General features: G+C 40.2%; 1 protein-coding gene across 10 annotated transcripts in view; it reads left to right on the top strand.

Moving 5' to 3' along the window:
- SLC4A4 (solute carrier family 4 member 4) overlaps positions 1 to 23396 on the top strand; it is a 396172-nt gene that overhangs the window by 135773 nt on the left and 237003 nt on the right. For all 10 annotated transcript variants that reach the window (XM_070614690.1, XM_070614693.1, XM_070614692.1 and 7 more), the window contains one exon: positions 4361 to 4540. In XM_070614690.1, the coding sequence (XP_070470791.1) occupies positions 4361 to 4540 (180 nt within the window). The remainder of the gene's footprint in view (positions 1 to 4360; positions 4541 to 23396) is intronic.

Here is a 23396-nt window from a genome sequence, read left to right as displayed (position 1 = left end):
TGATGGATTTTAATTCTACAAAGTCCTAAATCATCCTTGGTAGCAAAGCGGGTATCTTTGAAAGCCTCTGTAACTTGAATGACTACAGAGTTCCTAAGCGTGAGAGTTCTCTGTTGGCCTGAAAACATGACAGCAACTCTCAGTGCTGTTAGTTTGGAAATATCTTAGGAATTGGGAGAATTGCACATGATAGCTTCTTGGTACTTCTGCTTTCAACTGAGGTGGAGCAGGTAAGGATGGGAAGAAACAGGGATGACCTAGTGATAATTTCTGACATTCAGAGATAACCAGGAAAAGCATATTTTCTTCCCAGCAGTACTGGCTGTGGGATGGGTTGTGAAATATTCCCAAGACGTTTAGAGTTTGTTGAGAACTTGCACCGTCTGTCAAAGAAAGGCATACAGGGTGTGTATTTGAACACATGATACTGAGGTCACTGCCGGATCAAGGACTGAATGCCCTTTGACTCAAACCGACGTGAGTACTGTCAAATGTAGATTCTACTAGTTGTACTTTACAAGATTTTGAGTTGCAAGAATGTAATTTTTTTTAAAAACATTTTTTTTGAAGATTGGCCCTGAGCTAACGTCTGTTGCCAGTCTTTTTTTTTTCTTCTCTCCCCAAAGCCCCCCTGTACATAGTTGTGTATTGTAGTCATAGGTCCTTTCTAGTTCTTCTGTGTGGGACACCACCTCAGCGTGGCTTGATGAGCTGTGCTAGGTCCACACCCAGGATCCGAACTGGTGAAACCCTGGGCCACCAAAGTGGAGCACGTGAACTTAACCACTCATCCATGGGGCCAGCCCCTAGTTATGTTTTAAACAATCACCTGTTCCTTAAGAATTATTGCTATTTTTAAAAAATTTTTGCTCTTTCTTTTTGCATTATCTTTGGAAGCGGTTTTTACTGACATTTCCTGCAGAGAAGTTTTCTTTTGAGCTTAGAATTCCCTTCTAAGTCAGGCAGGTAACTGTTCCTGATTCTTCGAGCATTTTACTATTTTGTAGACTCTTGCTGGATTGGAAAGCTTGTCTATCAAGTTTCTCATTTTCATTTTACATGTAAGATAATACTACACCCTCAACCTTTGTGGTTTTCCTAAGAGCTTGCTGTCATTTTGGGAGTTGTAATTTTAAAAATAGCCATCAGTCTTCATGACATATCCCTGAGACAGGTAAGGATATTATAATGAAAATAAATATTGAGATCCACCCATGATATTCTTATTGACAATAGCATATTTTCATCAGTAATGCTGCTTCTATCAATCCTGAAGGCAGGTGTTCTGTAGGGGTGGTAAGAATGGTTCTATTCCAGCTCATTTTACTTTAGCTATTTTTGTTACTTAGCACACACAGCTTATGAAATATTTGGTCATCACCTTGAGAAGCATGCCTTACCCCCACTCACCAAAGCGAGGCTGTCCTACTCTCTTCTCATGGGCAAAGAAGCTGAAGTAGAAAGAGGTTGAGAAGTAATTGATGGAACACAAGCACTGTCCCCGAGCTCCTAAAGGTTTGTTTCACCTCGGGACCGTGTTCCTTTTCCTCTGTCTGAACACACAGAAAAGGAAAATTTAGTTACCAGTAATGTGTGAGAGGAGAAGGAGGATGCTTTGCCTTGTGAATTGCTCAGCTCCGTGCCATGATTTCCTTTGGTGGTTCTTGGAAGGCAATAGCTTCCTCACTCAAGCGATGTTCTATTTTACTGTGCTGTAAGAATCCCCATGAAAAGTTCATAGTCAAGTGGGTACCAGAGAATTGTAGCTTCCCAGAGACTGTCACAGAGAGTACTTAAAAAATGTCTAAGAGTGGTTGTACAGGATGGCAGTGGGAACAGAGAGTGACTGCAAAGGGGCATGAGGGATCTTTTTGGAGGGGTGGAAATCTGAAACTGGGTTATGGTGATGGTAGCACAACTCTATAAATATGCTAAAAATCATAGCATTGTGCCTTTAAACAAGTGAATTTTATGGCACATGAATTGTATCTCGATAAAGCTGATAAAAAATGCCTGAAATTTGGGAAGTCTTGAAAGGAACCACGTTTCCACTTGGTATCTGGGCTCCATAGCGCGGCATCGTATCTGGAAGCTTCCTGACTTGTTGGAAAGTGTGTGACAGAGTGAGCGAGGGGAAAGCATCTGAGGTGGAGCTGGAGGAGGTGGGGATTATCCGAATCTTATTCATAAGGCAAGGAGGAGGCCTGTGGTCACGATGTGAATAAAAAGGCACCGTTTTTGTAGTGATGACAACTCCAATTAGTTCTCAAAGGGAAAGGTACATTCCTCTCCGTGGGCTTTGAAAGCTCACTCTCTGAATTGCCCTCTTTCGTCAGGTTGACAACAACACTCTGTAGCCAGAAATCTTACCTTAAAATCCTATCAGCTCATATAAACCACCTTTTAAATGACTTATCAAATGCACTGCACAGATTTGGGTAAATATATTAAAAATCTTTCTGTACACGTTTAAAATTAACATAGTTTAACTGCCGTTTTTTTTTTTTAGTTGCCATTATTTAATAAGATAGAAAATACTTAATGTGACAGGTTGTAAAAAAACTTTCCAACCTCTTAATTTTTTTTGTGATGTTTTCCTAATTCCTGAACAAAGGCAACCAAGCTTTCAGAGTTTGATTTACTGAAGAAATTGATTGGCTTTGCTTACATATATTGTGTGACTTGAGATAAAGCTGCAGGACGCCCTCAATAACTGGAGTGCAGGAAACAATTGACACTGTTTCTTAATTCACATTGTTTCTGAGACATTTCCTACTTCCTAGTATAATATAGCTTTCCCATGAGAACAGTTTGCTTGCAAATGGTTAGACATGATAAATTTCTCACTGGCGCACATTCGGCGAGGAGAATTTCACTGTGCTTTGAGTAGTTGAGTTGGGGGTGTGTGTGTGTGTGTGCACGTGCATTTGTGTGTGTGTGTGTTTGTGTGTGTTGGGGAGGAGGTTCATGCTTTATATAAATGCCTCCAACTTCATTCCAAGTATCAGATATTTTCTTTTGAATGCTAACCCGTTCACTTAGGGTTCTGCATTCCTGGGTTGGAACCTCTTCCTTGAAGGAGCATATGATTGTTTTAATCCTTCCCATTCAAGGGAACACCCTCGTGAATTATGGTGTTTTTAGATATGCCTCCTGAGTTACTGTGGAAAGTAACTCACAGCAGTTTATATCAGACATCCTGCAGGTATGTGAGTTACATGTGGGTATCTGGTATGGTCTGTGGCACTGGAAAGTGGTCATCAAGGAGTCATTCCAGAATGGGAAAGGAAACCTGTAGATGAGATAATCTAAGTTGTAGTTAAAAAAAAGAAGTTTTCACATTGCTTCTGAAATGGAGGTTCCCACATCCAGAAGTTATGGTGTATACAAAGTGAAAGTAAAAGTTTCCCAATTAAAAAAAAAAGATGTAGAACTTTGAGTTCCTTTTTTTTTCTGTCTTATCAGATATTGTAAAAATAATACCACTTGTCAGTTCTGCAGCTCCTTCCATCTAGAGAACTAAAAGCATTTCGCAATCTTTTTTTCCTCATGCCCTTCTCTTCAAAGCAATTTTTGCTGGGCTGGGTTTATTTTTATCATCGCAACAACCAGTTTTTAGAAACTTTTGGAAACGAAAAAAGAAAAATGAGAATGACACTGTAGCTGACATTCATTTTAGCTGTTTCCTAGTGTGAACATTTGAGTATTTCTAAAATTTTCTCTTCAAGTATGTCTTATTTTTTCTTAGTTTGTCCCAGTTCTAAATCTCTATTCTGCTGATTGGGTGAAAAAAAAAAAAGTTCTAATGTAGAATCTTATCTCCAGCAGAATGACTTCTTGAACTTTGAGTTAGATCTTTATTTTTTGCTGCTTCCAAGAGCTCTTTTTTCGTCACTCTATTCAGTATAATCATAGACCCATGGAAAGTTAGCCCTGGAAGGACCTCTAGGGATTACCCAATTTAAGCCTCTCATTATGTAAATGCTGAGTTCGAGGCCCAGAATGGTTAAGGGACGTGCTCAAGGTCAAATAGCTAATTGATGGCAGAGGTATGATGAGAATCCAGGATTCCTAATTTCCGATTCAATATTCTTTGGTTTTCCTAAACATAAGTAGTCTACCTGGATGAAACTAGAGTGCGTCCTCTGGAATCCTCGTGCCAACCAACAGGTTGAATTATACTCTAGATAACTGAAAATTGGGAGGAGATTTTATTTTTCCAGTTTGATTTTATTTGTCAAATATTGAATGGTAGTGTTGAACTCACAGACATTTTCTTCTGACCTGTGGATCTTGTGCAGTTTATGTGCAGCAGAGAATGTGACTTGAAATGACTGGTGATTTGTGTACCTTCCTGCAGGCCACCACACCATCTACATCGGGGTTCATGTGCCGAAGAGCTACAGGAGAAGGCGACGTCACAAGAGAAAGACAGGGCACAAAGAAAAGAAGGAAAAGGAGAGAATCTCTGAGAACTACTCTGACAAGTCAGATGTGGAAAACGCTGATGAGTCCAGCAGCAGCATCCTCAAACCCCTCAGTGAGTACTCTCTGGGTATTGGTGCCTCTTTCTGCTTCTCTCCCACATCCTTGGGAAAGAGACTTTTTTAGGATCTTGTGGCTACTGGGAGAGGGACACAACAATACTGGGATGGTCTCCTCTAAAGGATAATGTCTATGGAGATGGTTTTCTTGTCCTGGCAGGTTTGTCTATGAGGAGATCTGGTAAGATTCTGAGTTAATCAGAAAAGATCTGTTGAAGTTTAGGCATGGTCGTGACTAGTGAAATAGGACAGCGTGTTATAAATGATATTTAACGCCAGTAATCCACAGTAACTGGAAGACTCAAAGAAATGTTTGGATTGTTTCTGCTTAGAAATAAGTTCTATTGAGACAGTAGGTCAAGTTGAGAATTATGTATATATATAAAATTGTATATGAATAGGAGAGATTTATAGGGTTATGGGTAACATTTAATCAGGTCATGGGTCAGGTCAGTGATTTGAAAAGGAATAGTAAAAAAGCATCCTGTACGTCAGAGAAGAACGTAAAGTAACACAGCTCTTGAGATGCTGAACATATTAGATATCATACGTTGGACGGAAGTGTTATTAAGAACAGAGTAGCAGGAGGTCACAGAACATCCTTAGATTCAAGTTATAGGGTGGAGTGTGTGCGTAGATGTATGTGTATGTTGCTTTTGTTTCTTTTGATGTGGAGAATCTTTGGCTGTCTGGGTAGCTTTGTGGCTGAAGTGAGAGTGAATATGTGCAGTGAAAGGGAGAAGCAGGAGAAATACAAGCCAGTGATGGGAGATTCCCCAACAGGAGTTACATAGTGACAGCTTTTCATGTTGGCAGAGCTTTGTAAGTTCTTCATCTCTTTGCTACAGTTGCAGAAGTATGGAACGTGCAATAAAATGCATTATGGGTGGCACAGTAAAGATCCAGTTCACTCACTGCAAATGATGAGAAGCCAAATTAGAATTAACAGCTCAGGAGTGAATTTACAGAGTTAAATTAAAGAGAGTGTGAAGTGTAGTGATGTAAATCTGTGAATCTTTTATAGTCTCACTATTAGAACTGAGCAGGTGGCTTAGAAGCTAGAGATGTGCCGTGCTGAGAGGAGCATACAGATGGACCACCAAATTAAAGATAAAAGGTTTGAGGAGAGTTTGGAGATGGACCACTAAGTTAAAATTTAAAGCTGTTGGAATCAATGTAAGACAGAAAGGACAAGAGGGCAGGAGATGAAAGTTGTGTATCTTTTCATTGGAATGTTGTGGGAAAGCCTTTCTGAACAGAATCCTTCATATATTGACTAAAATAAAGGGGTCTTTTTCTAGCAAAGTCCTTGAAATGCAGATAAAAAGGTCACAGTTAATTGTCTGGAGGAACAAAAGATAACTTCCCTTTCCAAGTAAATTTCTGCTGTTTATCTTGATTTGCTATCTGTTTTGGCAAGGCCTGAACCAGAATCAGAGGTGCTCCCTGCGGGTGTGTGTGTGTGTGTGTGTGTGTGTGTGTGTGTGTGTGTGTGATCTCTCTCTCATAAGTTGTCTCTCATTCTGCAATTCAAGAACAAGAGTGCATCATCACTATAAATACTAAAAAGGGAAGAGACTCTCACCTAGACAAATGCGCCAAGGGATTTTGAGATGATAATTATGTACCAGCTTTTTAGGAAGGGCAATGGAAACAATGCCAGTAGTACTCAAGTAGGTAATAGGGAATGAACAGATCAGAAAGGTGCGGAGGCTGAATGTGTGTCAATTCTGGGAGTCCTGTTGCTTTCTGTGCCATTTGGGGACTAGTTTGGCCAAGCATGTAAAATAAACAAGGCCATCCATTCTCTTTACCCTCAGAGATCTCCTCCTGCATTATGTTGTATATTCAGTTTCTGAATAGTATGGAGAGACCATCTTTAAGGACTAAATTGCTCAATGATCATAGCAAAATTATTTATAAATGCGCATTTTGTAGTTATTTATTTTCCTGCTGGTCAATAAGTTAGGCTGTAATATGCCTTTGACATATTTGACATGAGTCATCCAATTCAACATGAGAGTCCTCTTAGAAATTATGGTATTTTCTCTACCGCTTATCATGGGGACTAGATGGATCGGTAACTGGCTTATCTGGTACAATTCTATTTATTTATTTATTTGTTTAATTTTTAAATTTTTCCTTCTGCTCCCCAAAGCCCCCTGGTACATACTTGTATATTTTAGTTGTGGGTCCTTCTAGTTGTGGCATGTGGGACGCCACCTCAGCGTGGCCTGATGAGTGGCGCCATGTCCTCGCCTGGGATCTGAACCAGTGAAACCCTGGGCCGCCAACGTGGAGCGCACGAACTTAACCACTCAGCCATGGGGCTGCCCCAAAGGTGCAATTCTATTTAAATGTTACAATTGTTGCACCCAAATATAAAAAGACATTTAACCCCATGATTTTGGGGAAGCTACAGAGCTCTGGCACCAACATGACAATAAAATTCTTATGGGAAAACTTACTGAAATATCTGCCTAGTATGCCATTATTGTCCCCAAGAAGAGCCACACACAGTTTCTGTTATTCTTAGATCTAGAGTTTTCAAGTTACTTATGTATATAGACATACCACGTCCCATAGACCAGGTTCCTGCATGGGTCTGATGTTACATCAGGTGATGCTTATAACTTCTGAAAAAACCTCACATATAAATAGAGTAACTTGATGAGAATCATCTCTGAGTCTTTCCTGCCGTCACCCCCATATGCAATCCATCAATGACTTCTGTTGGTTCTATTTCTAAAATATGTCTGAATCTGTCTACTCCTTTTCAGTTTGCCTGCTACATTCTGGTCCAGGGAATCGTCATGTCTTGTTAGACAGTTGCAACAGCCTCTGCTTTTCAAGTCTTTTCCACACAGAGGCAAGAGTGATCATCATAAAGTGTAAACTGGGTCGTGCCATTCGTCTCCTGAAAACTTCTTGTTGTCCTTGGAATAAAATCTTGGGTGGCCGTTATGGCCCACAGTATATCACCAATCCTGCTTTGTGTCATTTGCTCCTTGCTCACTCTACTTCAGCCACACTGATTTTTCAGTTCTTGGTGCCCATTTTCTACCTCAGGGCCTTTGCACATGCAATCCTGTCTTTCTGGAATTGTCACCACATTCTTGTCTTGATTAGCTTTTCTCTCCCTTTATGTTCCAGCTTTTAAATTTTGTCTCTTCTGGGTGGCCTTTCCCTATTACTCTAACTAATGTAGATTCTCCAGTGTTATTCTTTCTCAGCTATTTGTTTCCTTCAAAATATGTATTTCAGCTTGTGATTTTGTGAGCCTATGGTTTTGTCTTGTGCTTATGCTGGATTGTAAGCTCCCTGAGAGCTAGGATCAGATTTGTCTTGTTCATTATGTTATCTCTGGCACAATGCCTGGCACATGGTATGTGCTTAATCAATGCTTATTGAAGAGTAATTGAATGGATGGATTACTATAGAGGAAGACATAAGCATTGCTTTTGTTGGTCTAAATATTTCCCATGTTCTAGATAAAGATTCAGCTAATTTTCTTGTCTTTAATCCTTGCGCATCATCTTTGTATCTCCCTGCTCTGCCTTCTTCCCTTGCCACATAAAATATGGTCCTAGCTTTTAATTATCCTGCTTTGGAAAATGCCTCATTATTTTAACTATGGCCAAAGTGGTATTTTGGTCTGGGTAGGTGACCTCCGAGTCTGCTGAGTTGCTTGTCGCCCACAGGTGATGGAAGAAATTGATCATCGTGTACACTTAAAAATGCTCATTCTTCCACGCAGAACTCAGGCAGCTCAGCTTCAGAAGCCATATTAAAGAGGCGTGGGATTGAATAGTAAAGGGCATTTGTAAGAAGGAATAAGCCAAGTATCTTCCAGTATTTGGGCCCATCAGGAAGATGACATAATTACTGGGTTCATGTAGCTTCTAACAGAGGTGCCTTTTCTTTTCTCCATGGCTCTGGTGTCAGGCCAGGGCTTCTAAAAAGTGAATGTGTGTTTTGATTCTTACATGTTTGGAGCTTTGAGGAGGAAGCTAGCTCGCTTCATTTCCCCCTCTGAGCTCAGCAGCAGCAGCTCTAAGCTCTTGCCAGTGTCGTGTCAGTGCTGGTGTCCCAGCTTGGGACACAGAGAAGGAAATGCTTGTGGGAAGTGTGGTGCCCTGAGCGATGGGGAGAGGCACTAGGGATGAAAAGTGAAATGGAAGAGCAGGCAGGAGGAGAGACAAGGGAATGAGGAGGTGGTGTGGCGGGGGCGGTGGAGAGAAAAGTTAGATTGTGCTCTTTCTTAAAAATAATCCTTTTGCCTCCTCCACCGTGTGCTTCTTTTTTTTCTGAGTTAGCAGCTGCCATCCTCTGAGGATTGCCCAGAAAGTGGGCGGGAAGGTGGTCCTGGATGACACAGGCCCTGGAAACAGCACAACTTCCCACCATAGATGGTTTCGACCTTTGAACTTCTCATTTTATTAGTGTCCTGGAAGGTTTATGGGGAACCACAGGCCACTTGGTGACTGCAGCAACTCTGAAGATGTGTAAAATGTTAGGAAGCAGAGCTCCAAACAGCACATCCTGTTCAGCATATTGGTCTGATGTGTAATATATTTCTCGACAAGCTTGAACACGTGTGAGGGCTTGGAAGTGCTAACTGCCTCGCACACATATGTCTTGCCCGTGGTGGAATCATAGCGCTAGGTATGTGCGTACAGACACTCATTCAGTCCTGTGGTATTCCTTTTTTAGCTCTTTGGATGTGTACCAGGACTGATGGATTTATGCTAGTGAGCATTGTTCTGTGAGCCTGGAACAATGGATGCCAGTTGGTGATCCAGTTATATGGAGGAAACTGAAACGGAGAAATGGGCAGCTGCCTTTGTGTGGTACTTCCGGGTAAATGAACAGAGTAGCTTTGCATAAGAGCCAAGATTATTTGGAGTTTTGTCATTTGACTTCCCCTTTTCCCAGTGCACACCCCTGTGTCCCTTCCTCCACCTGATCTCATTCTTCTTGGAGCATTTCTCCTTTTTCTTGATTTTTAGATCTTTTCAGGCAAGACCCTTAATTCTGGTATCATAAAGTAAGATTTCTTTAATTTTCTAATAACGCCATTTGCATATCCCCCAAATGAGTCAGTATGCAAGAGAGAAGAGGATCTTTGGAATGTGTGTGAAATGAGGTAGATTTTGTCTCTGTTAAGAAACGAAACAAAACGCAAGCACAAAAGAACTGTGTTGTCCTTTTCATCCTCTTGTCTATTTTTCATCTTATATAAGTAGGAGGAAGTGCTTTATCTTAGGTCTGAGAACAAAGTCTTTTTATATTGAAAAATAATTGAAAACTTAAAGTTTGCCTTTCCCGAAGGGACACTTGGGATGTAATTTTACGGAAAGACAGCATATCGTAGCAGTTAGGAGCACATATTCAAGCCAGATTGGGTTTGAATCCCACCTTATACCAGCAGTGTAACCTTGGCAAGGTGCTTAACCTCTCTGTGCTCCTCTTTCCTCAGCTGTGAAAAGGGGATAGTGATAGAACTCAATTCATAGTGTTCTGAGTATTAAATGAACAGGACTCCTGCCTGGCAATAATGATTAGCAATTATGATCTTGAGTCACTGAACACTTTCTTCAAGCTCTTCTTTTCCCATCCATTGGACACAGGTAATGCCAAAAGCTTCAGGCTAAGTCTTTGTAGAGATTAATTCCCTATGAACACAAATCACTCTTCTTTAAGTTCTTCTGGCCTTTCCTACTACAAATTCTCACTAGTTATTCCTTTTCTTTCGCTGTCAGCTTGGCTCCTGGCTCCCAAGGGCAGCTTTGGGAGAACTAACCTAAATTCAGTCTCTGAACTTGCCAGTGGGTGTCAGCCTGGATGCTGGCTGGCAGGTGAAAGGACCAAGGAAACAAGACTTTGAAGGGGCAGAGGTGATGTCTTTTGTGCTGCTCTTTTGTGTGTGATACTGCCACTAGCAAGAGGCTCTGCTTACCAGGTGTTCCCTTAAATTTAGTCACTGGTTGAAATTCCCGGTTCTGGGCCCCAGAAAGCAAATGGGCTGTTTGCTCTTTCGTGAGAAGAATCTCTTTCTGGCTCTTGTTTTGTGTTTCTCAGTGAAATGAAACTGGATAAGAAGGGCTGTCGGTTGGGACAAGTCAGCAACTAGAAGGCAGTGCTGTGCATAGAAAAATGTTGGCATACTTGTGTTTTTGGTGGCACTGGGTTGGCTCAACAGTGCTGTGTTTTGTGTGGTACAAGTAATTGCTGTTTATTCCTCTGTGACACTGATGAAGACAGGAGGACGGTGTCGTGGTGCTTCCGTCTTCTTCTGCCAGTTAACTCCATAAATCTCTTAGGGAGTCTTGAATTTCTGGAATGCAGGTCTTTTGAATTCACCTTGAAGTGCCCTGCAAGTGGTAGTTCTTACACTATGGGATGGTGTCGTTTCTCGTTGCCGCGGACTATTCTATTACAATAGTTATCCCGTTTTATCATGCCATGAGGTGTTATGAATAGTGTGTTTACATGTGTCATGGAAGAGTTGATGTTGCTGCTATTTATAGGGACTCATGAGTTCGGGAGGCCTCAGAGGGTTCTATTGTGCTCCAGGTGCTGGGGTTCTCAGGGCTAAAAAGAGATTGTGACTTAGGGTGGAAAATGGGGGAAACTAGAGCAGTGTGTGAAATGTAAGATGTGAAATACACTTTAATGAAGAGAATGGAGTATAAATGACTGTCTGCCACAGGCAGCCAAGCAAGGCAGGACACATCCTGTGGTTTGGAGTTCAAATTTGCAAGGCAGGAAGCTTGAGGGTGTTAGTGTATTTGTGAGTGTGTGTGTGTGTGTGTGTGTGTATGTGTGTGCATTTATCTGTGTGATTGGAATGCACTGAAAGAATGAAAAATATTGATAGGGATCTTTTTGCAATGGTGTTCTGTTGAGGAAATTTCTCATACCATAGAAAATAATTCTTAAAGGACTGTGTGGGTTCTTAATACCAGGGACTTGGATTCAGGGCTTCATGAGTTTGAACTGTTGCTGCATAAGTAGTTGGGATGATGGACCATGGGGGACCACGGGTATACGTTATAAATAAATTCTCCAGAATTCTTCCATGACTGCAATCTGGAAGCAGGTAGTTGGGTTCTTTTGATAACTTTCCCATGGATGAGGAGTGTTACTTGACTTTTCATCACACTTTGTAGAAGTGTTGTGAGCATAGAGTCCCCATTATCTGGGTTACCTGTATAATCAAAATCTCATTATCTTTGATTCTTTCCTGTTCTTTATCTTCCATAGTCGGTCACTCATTGATTTCTATTGGTTTTTCCTTCAAAATGTCTCGTGTCTGCCCTTTCCTTTTAATTCCTAAGGCAGTATCTTCTTATTTGGGTTTCCAGACTTTAGGTTCTTCCTTGAATCAGAAGGTAGTTATTTCAGACAAGGCCAGACATCTAAAATATCACTTCCATCTAGTCTCTCTTTAATTAAATAAATAAACAGCGATAAAAACCTTCTAATGCTCCTCATTACTTAAAGCAGATTCCTAACTTGGGGTCCTTAGACATTTAAGAGTGAATTGACAATGTAATGGAGTCTCCTCTACTATTATCAATATTTTAAGTATTTTAATGAAAATGACAGGTTTACTCTGTTTCAGAAAGGCCTTAAAGAATGTAGTTATACCAACTCACAGTGACTGTCCCAGTTTTCGCCCTCCTGTGACAAGCATTATCTGTATAATACATGCTGGTACTTAGACCTGTGATGCTTCAGGTGTTGACTTACCTGTGTCATTCAGGTGCACGTCACATATAGTTCTACAACGTTGTTTTGCAATGACTAATTAGCATGTAAATAAAATAGAAATTGTCCATGTTTTCAAAACAGAAATAAAACAGCTACTCTGCATGTACTTTTTTTCATGGGAAAATATTAAAATGTGTGAAAATAGGCAGGTCAAGGTAAGAATGCAAAATATTCTTTAAGATGGCATTTCTCTAAAGAACCATATAGCATGTTGAGTTGGAATAAGGCTGCCTCTGCTTATGACTATTTATTTAGGGTCTGTATTCTACTGTGATGAGTGAGAATAATATATAAAAGAGGCTACTTAGGACAGTGAGATTTGTTAATTACTGAGTGTGCCACCAAGGCTGTTTGTGGATTGTCTTACATAGAGAATTTTAAGAATTCGTTATGTACATGAATGTGGGTGAACACATTAATCCATGTTGCTGCAGAGGTGAACTGCGATGACCTTCGTACATCCTTCTCAGGAATGTGATTTAATGATTTTGAAACCAGAATATTCCTGAAATTTTGTATTCTTTTCTGTTTGCCAGTTAATCAGAATTCCATTTTTTTAAAAAGCAGGATACACGGGATACCCTTATTTAGAAGACACTTTTGGTAGTGGTGTTATTGTGATCCGGAAACTTATATTAAAATTATCCTTTGATAATTACCAAAATTTTACCACAAAGGCCACAAGAGAAAGCAATTATATTCAATTGATTTGGCTTCATTTATGAGGCTTTGGGAAGGAATAATTTAGGTGTGATGGAAAATGTGGCTTCTGAATGCAAATTTACAGTAAACATGTGGACCATATAGCTAGCTGTGTTCCTTCAAAACTGAAGTTGTTTTCAGCAGAAAATAGAGCAATTTCTGTTACCAATGGATGGGAATATCAATTTCTATAATTAGAAATTCACTGCAGATTCACCCAATATCGAGAACATGGGCATGAGCAACTGTAAAATCCTAAGTCAATGCTTTGTCTAACTTGAATTTGTTACTTGTGAAACTCCAGAATGCTCCAGACAAACAAAAAACAAGCAAAAAATTTCAAAAAGATTTTTGTTTTTTTTTAAAATTGGTGTCCATACCCAGAAACAGCTAATACTCTCTCTTGTTCCTTCAATTCTTAAATATAGATTTTGAGCCAAAGATACTCTGGTTGGGAAGAACCGAAGGTAGATAACTGGTATTTAGATCAAATGCTAATCAAAGTTTTTGAAAAGTATGTGTGAAAGTGTGAAAAGTGAGACTTGGGGAAACTTTTCTGAGCTAGTATTTGCGTGCTCAAACCAAACTTGGAAGATTTATAGATTTTCTCCCCCCACGAAACTGACTGGCAATCTGTCTCTGCTGCGTTCTCTTTAAGCTCCTTGGATGCTATGATTCTTTCTGACATTTGTAAAAACATCTAAGCAGGAGTGTAATGGGATACACTGGGGGATCCTCTTTGCATATGGCTGTGTGCAGGTGGGAATGGCAGAGCTGCTTCCCCTTCCCTTGTTTGGCAGGTGGGGAGAATGTCCTGTCTTTGAGTGGAGTGGGAACCTTTATTTCAATAGAAGGCCTCCACTAGTATAGATGAAAAAGAAATCCACCAAGGGCAATGTGTAAGAAGAAAAACCAACCTGGAGAATGTGTTTATTTTTAAATAACAATTGAGTCTAAAAAATGTCCTTGAGTTCTATATTTTGGCCAGTTGTGGGATAGAGGCAGAAAGCACGTGAATGACACTGAAGGTAAGAAGAGAGAGAGATGACAAATTCTGACATAGAGAGGAAGTGAAGGGACCCTGACTGTCAAGAAAGACAATGAGACTGAAGTAGAACGGAAAAACCACTGGGTGAGTGGCAAAGGCTAACATCTTACCCCTCAGAAGAGAGCCCTGTTACTTACTGGGACCAGGTCTGTAGGTGCTCTCCTCAAACCAGTTTCAAGTGGCCTCTACCTGCCTTATCTTTAATTTCATAGCGTTAGTCTTTTTTTCTTTACCATGATTGTGAAATGATTGCAGTGATTCTCTAACTGGCTTCCTGTCTTATAAAAATGAAGACATACCTCTTTGTTTTGGTTTTAGAGTCATTTCTGCAAGATGTTCCTCCTATGGGGGACTTGGGCCTGTCTTATACCTATACTAGTCATTTTCTTAATACTTGTTTATTTTTTTGATACCAGAACACCATAGTATAAATAACCTTAGCATTCTAAAAAAATCCTTTTAAATCTTCTCTAGCCTTTTAGCAGGTTATTTAATATAACTCTGTAATTCAATTTGTACTCCTTATAGGAGATTACCCCTAGGATTGGTTCAGCCACAAGACAAAGCTGAAGGAAGGTACTTACTTTCTACAGAGGCTGTCCCGGGTATCCACACCAAATCCAAGACTGGCCTCTTAGTAATCCGCTTGATGACAGTGGAAATTCAGAGTGAGGCAATGGGACTTTTTTGGAAGACAGCTGGGTCTAGGGGAATTTTTGTAAGCAATGAACCATTCTTTAATTGAAACCACTGGATGTGGTTAGTAGTTTATTTTAAAAACACCATATGTTAGTTCATTCCTATATACTGTGACAATCATAGTTTAATCAAAAGCTGCTTGTGACATTTCTGTTTAGTGTTCATAAAAGAGTGGCTTGCTCCCTTGAAATCCTGAACTCTGTGCCAAATGCCAACACATTCACAACTGCAGTTTGGCTTTTAGGCAATTGTGCAACTTTTTGAGTCTGTGGTAGGTTTTTACTTATTTTTGTCACTTTCACTAATTTGTCATATTCTTGAATGGAAAAATGTTTTCTCAGCCTTTTGTTTGGTAAACAGTGACTTTTACTCCTTTCTCCATGATTCCCCTGAGAGGAAATAAGATAATATAACTGCTTTTTGACTCCTCTCTTTTGGCCAGAAAGCCAAGCTAATGGATGATCTCATTGAGATGTGATCTATTTGTATGAATATCAGCTTGTAAGCTTCTCATCAGCCTTTATGGTATGGGGGCAGGCACCCCGTTAGCCATCAGAACAAGATGAGAAAAGAGATGCAGCCAGATCTCTGAGCCTTCAGTGCAGAGCAAAGCAAGTCAACTCAATTCATTTTGGTTCAGTCCATTTTGATCTAATCCAAGAAATATTTACGGAGTACTTCTTTTTAGGCATAGTCATGGGCATTGGACCTGCAGACATGAAGATTTCATTAAAAAACTCACAGTTTAGTGGAGAAAAATGGTACAAATCAGACAAATTTGAGAGAATGTGATAATTGCTATAGTGGAGTTATACACACAGTGGTATGACAGCATAAAGGAACATGCCGGTTTGGCAGAGGGTGTGGGAGAAGGCCTTGCAGAAGTGGTACTCGAGTTGAGCCTGGGAGGAGGAGGCGTATGTCAGGGCCTGGGAGGGTGGGTGAGGAGCTGGTTAGGTTTCACTCCTCCTTCACCCAGGAATGGACCAGCGCAGGTGGTGAACAAGCTGAGATGCTTCTACTAAAGTAGCCCTTCCCCCTTTAGAAGGAAAGAATGTGGTTGTTTTCTTTCTGTACGTAAACTGACCAAAAAAGTCCATTTTAGGAGACTCTGCTTAGTAGTCTGCCTAATATCCATTTTCTTCTTCTTCTTTATCCTCAGAACCCCAATTTCGTTCATGTCAGCAATGTGCCAGCTAAAAACCTTGATTTCCCAGGTTCCCCTTGTGGCTGGAGGTGGCCATGTGACTTAGTCCTGACCAATGAGATATAAGCTTAAGTGTACTGGATGGTGCTACCGAGAAATGTATTGTTTCCTGATGGAAAGGATAAGTGGCCGACACATTTTAATGGGTATGGTGAATGAATATTTTAGTTCCATTATTTACTCTGTAAATGGTAAAAAATTGTCATGTGTTTTCGTAAGACCTGACATCTCTTTGTCATTGTCTCTGGTGAGCCTGAGTAATCCCTTACATTTTCTGGGCTGGTCTGTTTATGTGTCTGTCCATCCTTTCTCTCTCTCCTTACAAAGGAGAGTTATGAGAAGTAATAAGAGTGCATCTGTGTATAAGGTGACTTGAATTTCACTGCTAAAATGTTGCTGATAATAATAATAATGATAATAATAATAAGTATTTATTGAACACAAGCTCTTTTCTAGCTACTCTGCAGGTACATAAAAAGTGTAATCTTAGTTTTCCTCATCAAAGCCCTCTGAGGTCAGTGTCCTCCTTTCTAGGGTTGATGACCCTGAGTCTCACAGAGGTGGATGACTCACCTGACGTTCCATGGTCGGCAAGTGGCATTGCTGGAACACTGAGGTGTCTCTGACTCCAAGCAAAGGCTCTTAACCCCTGCAGTAGAGTGGTTATGAAAAACGTTGGATCAGGCTTTTTCAGAGCTATATGCTAGAGTAAATGAAATCAGAAAGACATTGTACTCATCCAAATTCAATTTGTATTGTCAATATCAATTCTTTATTTACATTGTGCCACGGGGTGATAAAGAACTTAAGCAAAATAGATGAAGAAGCCGTTCATTTTCTTCCTTGAAATCCTACATCTTTAATCCGGAAATCTTGGCTTAGAATCAGAAGTCATATTGTGCATCTTTTTACTGCTGATTTTCTAAGTAACTACATTTTCTGTTGGAGAAAGTTAGTAGAACAAACTATAACTAAAATAGGTAAAACTGACTAGATGAAATGGGTAGCGTGGCTTGATTTTGTCATGGACAGATAGTTTTTCTCTCTGGGTGAAATATCAGCCTGTTTATCGTGTATTAAAACCTATTATCTGTTGATCAGTCTATTTTTAAATCAATTGATCATTCGTTTGTTCCTTTATTCTTTTTCTGCGTGTGAATTTTAAAGTTTTGAAATTTGGTCAGTTATCACAGTTGCTTCTCAGAGGTGTGTTTTGAAAATATTTTGGTTTCAAGTGACTTTACTATAAAATATCGCTCAACCTCCCTGCTCTGGGTAGTCTTTAGCCCTCCAGTCTGCTCCTTCTGAACAAATGAAGTCATGGAAAAGTTATTCAGTACTGAGAACTCCAGGGAGAATCTCTCAATAAACCCCAGGGCCACATCAGTATCAGAAGGGATGAGATGCCTCATTCATCCACCATCCCTTCATCCAGAATATTCATTGACGGTCTACTGTGTACCAAGTACTGTGCTAGATGCTGGGTGTTTGATGGTGAGCAAAATTAAAGACAGTTTCCACTGTCAGAGAGCTTATAGTCTGTTGGAGGAGACATTTACCAGTCAAAAACCCATACAAATAAATGTTAAATTGTGCCTATGGTAAGTGCTGTGATGGATTGTGGCCCACGGTGCTATAAAATCTGATAATAGGGGGACTTGACCAAATTAGGGAGGTCAGGAAATGACTTCTCTGAGAAAGTCATACTTGAGATCTGAAGGATGAGAAAGAAAAATTTGGTGAAGAGAAGCACACTGCAGGTTAACAGAAGAGCATAAATCACAGCTCTGTGCAGGGGGAAGCCTGGTGAGCCTGGTGAGCACAAGACTCTTGTTTAAGACAAGCCGTCAACCCTGCCCGGGTGTCGGGAGCCTTGTTCAGGAAAAATCCATCCAAGAATTAATTTCATTTTCTTTGACTATCTGAGAAAAGGAAAGGTACCAATTTTAGGTTAATAGTTAGGCATATACAATGCCAAATGCACACAGTAAGTTAAAGCAACAATGTTTTATCTGAGTTTAAATAGAACTTTTTGCTTTCCAACTTCAGATTTTTTCCCAATGCTGTTTTGTCTACTGAATCACCTCCAACTGCTGCTTACGTGTCATTCCCTCCTTCCCTGCAAATATTGTTTCCTACTGTATCAGTGAGTCAAATAAAGCATTTGTTTTGAGCCACCAGTGAGTCTCAGCAAAAGCTTCTGGTGTTGGCAGGAGAGGTGCATTCCTGCCTTCTCTCGTGTCTCCATGACTGTCTATTTTGACGTAATACTCTCCTGGCAGGCAACATCATCCCCTGAGGATACCAGTTCTACAGTTGAGAGTATCGAAGAGTGGAGGGGCAAACCATTCTGGTGAAGGTTTCAGAAGCATTGACTTTAAATCATACTCCTGCCTTTTCTATCTGCGACTCACATGATGTAAGGAAGAGAAGGAGAATCGAATGACAGGGTCAAGAGGACACAAAACCTCAGCCTTGCTTCTGCTTACTCAGTGATTTCCTTCCAGAATGACTTTACGTATAGCAGCAGAGTGCCGAATAGTGTCTTACCATGATGATTTACACCGTGGTTTTGGTTTGTTGGCTATTCTGTATTCTAGCCAGGGCAAGAAGAGAAATTTCTGATGCAAAGGATGATTTTGTTTTGCCAGAGGAATTTTGAAACTTTTATGTATAAGTACATGAATGTATTTTTGTTCGCTGTACTTTTGAAGTCTGTGATCAGGAAATGTGTGTTTTCCCTAAAAAGAAATCAGAAAAGGTCCCAGGAGGGCCTCATCGACTGCAGCAAAATATATTTTTGTAGCACTTTTCATGTTTTCACACTTTGCTTTTTCCTCCTTTGCTCCGAGTTGCGTTTTTCCATCACAGTTATTTTGGATGGCATTGAAAGTTTTCCCTGGGCCCTTTGTGCACAGTTCAAAGGGCATTTAGCGAGTTGACTAAGCTGGGTTGACTGTATGTTGCAAACTCTTTTATTTTTGTGTAGTGCTATATAATTTATAGAGGCTTTTATGCAATTGTTCCATACTCCTTGGTGCAATTAGAGCAAGCATTATTCCTGTTTTAGAAACAGAAATCAGAGGTTCCCTCAGGCTAACAACTTGCCTGAGGTCACAGATCCTGTATTGGAGGAGTCAGGTTTAGGACACGGTCTTTGAGCTCCTGGTCTGGCTCTCTTTATCCTGTATCATGAAACTGTAATACTGGAGTGGTTGGGATACAAATGAGGAGCATTTGATCGCGTGCAATCCGGACCTGGAGGATTCCATTATTCATTTCTCCAAAGCTTGGTGTGTTCAAAATTAGAAAATTACAGCTATGAATCTTTGTTTTCCATTTGATTGGTCTCAAGTCAACTGAATCCTAGAGAAAACTCCTTTGAAAGTGGGTTGCCTTGGAAATGGATGAGCAAGGCAGTGTCATAGCTTGCACTGTGTTTGAAATCCCAGCAGTTTAGGCGACAGTGGTGTCTTTCTGAAGGGCATGGGCAGATGCTGAACGGGCCTTTCCCGTTGCTCATCAGCTTGGCCGTCGTTGCTCTTATTACGGCAGTCACTCATTTTCACAGATGTCTTTTCAACATCGTTTTTTGTTGTTTCTTTTCTGAGTTCAGAATATGTGGAAGTAAATTCTTTTTGGCATATTGCATCACTTGTCCTTGCCTAGCAAGTAGTTGGTGTTAGGAAATGCATGCTGCCTTGAGTAGGAACATGTCACATTTGTATAGTACGTTAGACTTAATGAAGGGCTGTCACCTCCGTGATTATGTTTGATCCTCATAACAACCTTCTGAGAAATCTAATGTCCATTTTATGACTCCCTTATTTCACAGATGAAGAAAAGCAAGATTTACAAAAGGAATATTATGCCCTGGTTAAGACCGCAGGATTGGAAGCATAGTTTGAGTTCAGATCCCAGTCTGCCCTACTTGCCAGCTTTTTGATGCTGGGCAAGTCACTTGACTGTTCTAAGTCTCAGTTCTTATGATCTATAAAATAAGATGATAAAGGTGTCTACCTCACTGGGTTGCTTTGAGGGTTAGATGATTTATGAGGCCTTCAAAGGGCACTAGCAAAGAATAAAGCTCAGGGTATATTAGTTATTATCAGTACGTGACTTGATCACATTACACATTAGCAAGGAGCAGAGTTGGGACTTGAACCTGTGACTTTCAACCCTGCCTCCTACCTCATCATCTTTTCAACACACCATCCTGAAGCAATTTCCTTCTTTCTCTCTTCCGTGGGTAGATGGCTGCTGCACTAAGTGATTAGTAAGGGAGATGGGTTTTTGGACTAAAAGACTTAGACATGCTGAGAGAACATTTGAACTCCTGGAATAAGTTGGCAAGTTATTCTAAAAATGGAGAACACCTACCCTCCCTATTATTAAGAGCTGCTTGGTTTTAGCCCAAATTTAGCTTTATAAAAAATCCTCCTCGCCGAATTACATTAATAGGTTATGAGTACTTTTGGATGCACCAGTTGATGTGATATACCTGCTGTCAATGGTAGCGGATTAAGGAGAGAGATTGGATTCCCACATTATAAGCCCCTCTTTGAACCACACCCTGTTCCTGTGTTGGGTTTGGTGAGAGTGAGGGGTGCAGCTCACAGGCTCACGGGAAACAAACTGTGATCTCATTTGCACTGTCCTCTAAGCAAATCAGTTTAGATTAGGGACCAAATGACAAATTGGCTTGGCATGTTTGCTGAATTCAGATTGTCCCTTGAGGGTTTCCATTCATTTCCATCTGGCCTCTTTTTCGGGGAGTCCTGCTAGAGCTTTCTAGTGAGCCTAGCATGATGGCTCTTAGGGCCCCCATCACTACACGTCTTCCACGTTTGCCTGCAGGGGTCCTCAGTGCTGCACTGTAGACTATGTGTATGTGCACACCTTCATTTGTGTGAACATTCACTTCTTGTGTGATTATAAAAATAATAATACCTGACCTTGGATAGCACTTGACAGGTTACAAAGCACACTTGCATACATAAATGATTCTGAGAAGTCTTTAGAGACTATTATTACTACTTGACATGAGAAAATATAGTTCTGAAAGGTTAAATGAATTGCACAAGGAGAGGGGACCAGTTTGAGAATAGTTAGGACTTGAACGTCCCAAGTCTGGTGCTCTTTTCATAATACTTAAATCACTATTTTCCCCTTGAGCTGAATTAATTAGTTGGTTAGTTAATAGCTTCTCACATTCTATAAAGATTTGAGCTTTCTTGTAATAATCAAAGATGGGTGAAAATAGATGTGAAAACCAGGGAGAACATATGCAGAACCAGTAGGACCAATACTGTTACTAGAGTTCAATTTAATTTGTCTCTGAGCTTCCTGGCAGCCAAGATAAAGAGAGCCACAATCAGTTACAAATTTCTTATCAGAAAAGGAAAAGCATGCTAGAGGGAAGTAAAGATTTTACTAGGATTATATTCTAAAAGGAATGTTTCATTTTGGGCTTTGGATAAGAGGCAATAAGAATAATTGAAGATAATGCTCTCAACCAAATTTTATAGCTATGCAGTAACATAAAAATGTATTGCAAGGGGCTGACATTTGTTATGTGTCAGGCACTATTCTAGGGACTTTGTGTGCCTTATTTTATTCAACCCTCATAAACATTTAGTTATTACAACTACTTTTTAAAGGTGTCATTATACCCATTTAATGAGAAGGATACTCAGCCTCAAAGAATGTATATAACTTCTTCAAGGTCTTGTAGCTAGTAAGGAGTAAATCTGTAGTTGAGACCCAGACCTTGTCTGATTCTAGAGCCCTTGTTCTCCTCACTCTATCATGCTGTTATAATGTTATAAGGAGATACGTTAACTAAAAGCAAGTATGTTATCTTCTAGTGGTTCTGCATTATCCGGGGATGTGTTTTTGAGGATCATCTCCTGTAAACATCCCTTTTCTCATCCAAGCTTTGGTAGGAACTGGGTAATAGAAAAGCTCATGTTCTGTTGCTGCTTGAGAGTGTTTCCCTAAACTAGGAATAATGGTTACTTGTTATTACTGAATATTATGCACTTTGTACTCATTATCTTTTTTAGTCCTCCCAGCAGCCCGATGAGGAAAGTGCCATTATTAGTCCCATTCTGCAGAGGAAAGTGAGGCTTGCTAAGGTTAAATGACTCACAAAGGTTGTACAGCCGCTCAGCAGCAGGTTTGAAATACAGATCTCCCTGTCTGATAAGCATGTGCTCCACCACTGTGCTAGGGGGCCTCTTGTTAAGCAAGTGATAAAGTTGTCAATCTCTTGAAAAAACTGAGATTGTAATCTAGATGCTTGTTTGGAGGGAAGATCATCTCACCTCAGCACTCAGGTAGACTGCAGGGGTACCTATAGGCAAGTCCGAGTTTCCTTGAGAGCCAGCTGTGTCAGCTTCAGCGTGTGTTCAAGCTTTAGTGTGAAGAGTTCCACATCGTGGAGCATGAATGATATGACTTTGACATGCAAACTTTCACAAAAGGTGTTTCTGATGACTTTCACAACCACGGGAAAACCCTAAAAATGTTTCAGTGGATTTTATTTTATGGAGTCTCTGAGGAACCCCCCCAGGGTGAATTAACTACTACATATAGGAGTGTCAAGGATTGATATGGACAAGTTTAATTTTAGAGAATGCAGCCAAAAGTAATGATTTTAGTTTAGAATAGTTAATACAGGACTGTTCTTTTTGACAGTCCTTCAATACCATGATCAATTATGTAAGTGAAGTCACTCCTGTTTTGTGATTAGTCTAGTAGTAATAACCACCACTTCTACCATCACCAGAATAAGAATAGATGATGTTCACTGAGCATTTTTCTGAGTGCTTGATAAGTAGTAGCTCATTTAATCCTTGTAACAAACCATGAAGGAGATGTAATTATTGACTCCATCTTGTAGATAAAGAAATATGGAGAGGTGAATAACTGTCCAAAGTGACACAGCTGGTAAATGGTTTGCTCACTACATTAGTCTGCTCTTACATATATATATATATATATACACACACACACACACACACACATAGTGGATCAAATAAGATACTTATACCGCTCTTCTCCATTGCAGATTATGATGCACCAGTTCATATACAAGTGGTTTTAAGTTCTTAAAAATGATGGGGGGAGGTGCAGAAAACAGCACGAGACAGCTAGCTTACTTAGGAGGACACCATTCTCGCCCAGCCAAATTCTTGCAGTGGGACAAGTACCAAATGACAGAGTCTCTACTGAACTCATGAGTTTAGTTCATAATTGGTTTCAGTCCATAGAGTAGAAAGCTGGTTAAAAGTCCAAAAGGCTCGATTTTGTCACTTTGTTCTTGACAGGTTTCCTGGCGAGGTAACACACATTGTTTCAATTATCAATAGTAGTGTACTTTTGCCTGAAGTCCACTTGCTCCTTAAGCTGAATATTG

Source organism: Equus przewalskii, chromosome 3 (assembly GCF_037783145.1).
Source record: "Equus przewalskii isolate Varuska chromosome 3, EquPr2, whole genome shotgun sequence".
Taxonomy (NCBI): domain Eukaryota; kingdom Metazoa; phylum Chordata; class Mammalia; order Perissodactyla; family Equidae; genus Equus; species Equus przewalskii.
The sequence above is the reverse complement of the archived record's forward strand: the minus strand, read 5'-3'. Positions and strand labels throughout refer to the sequence as shown.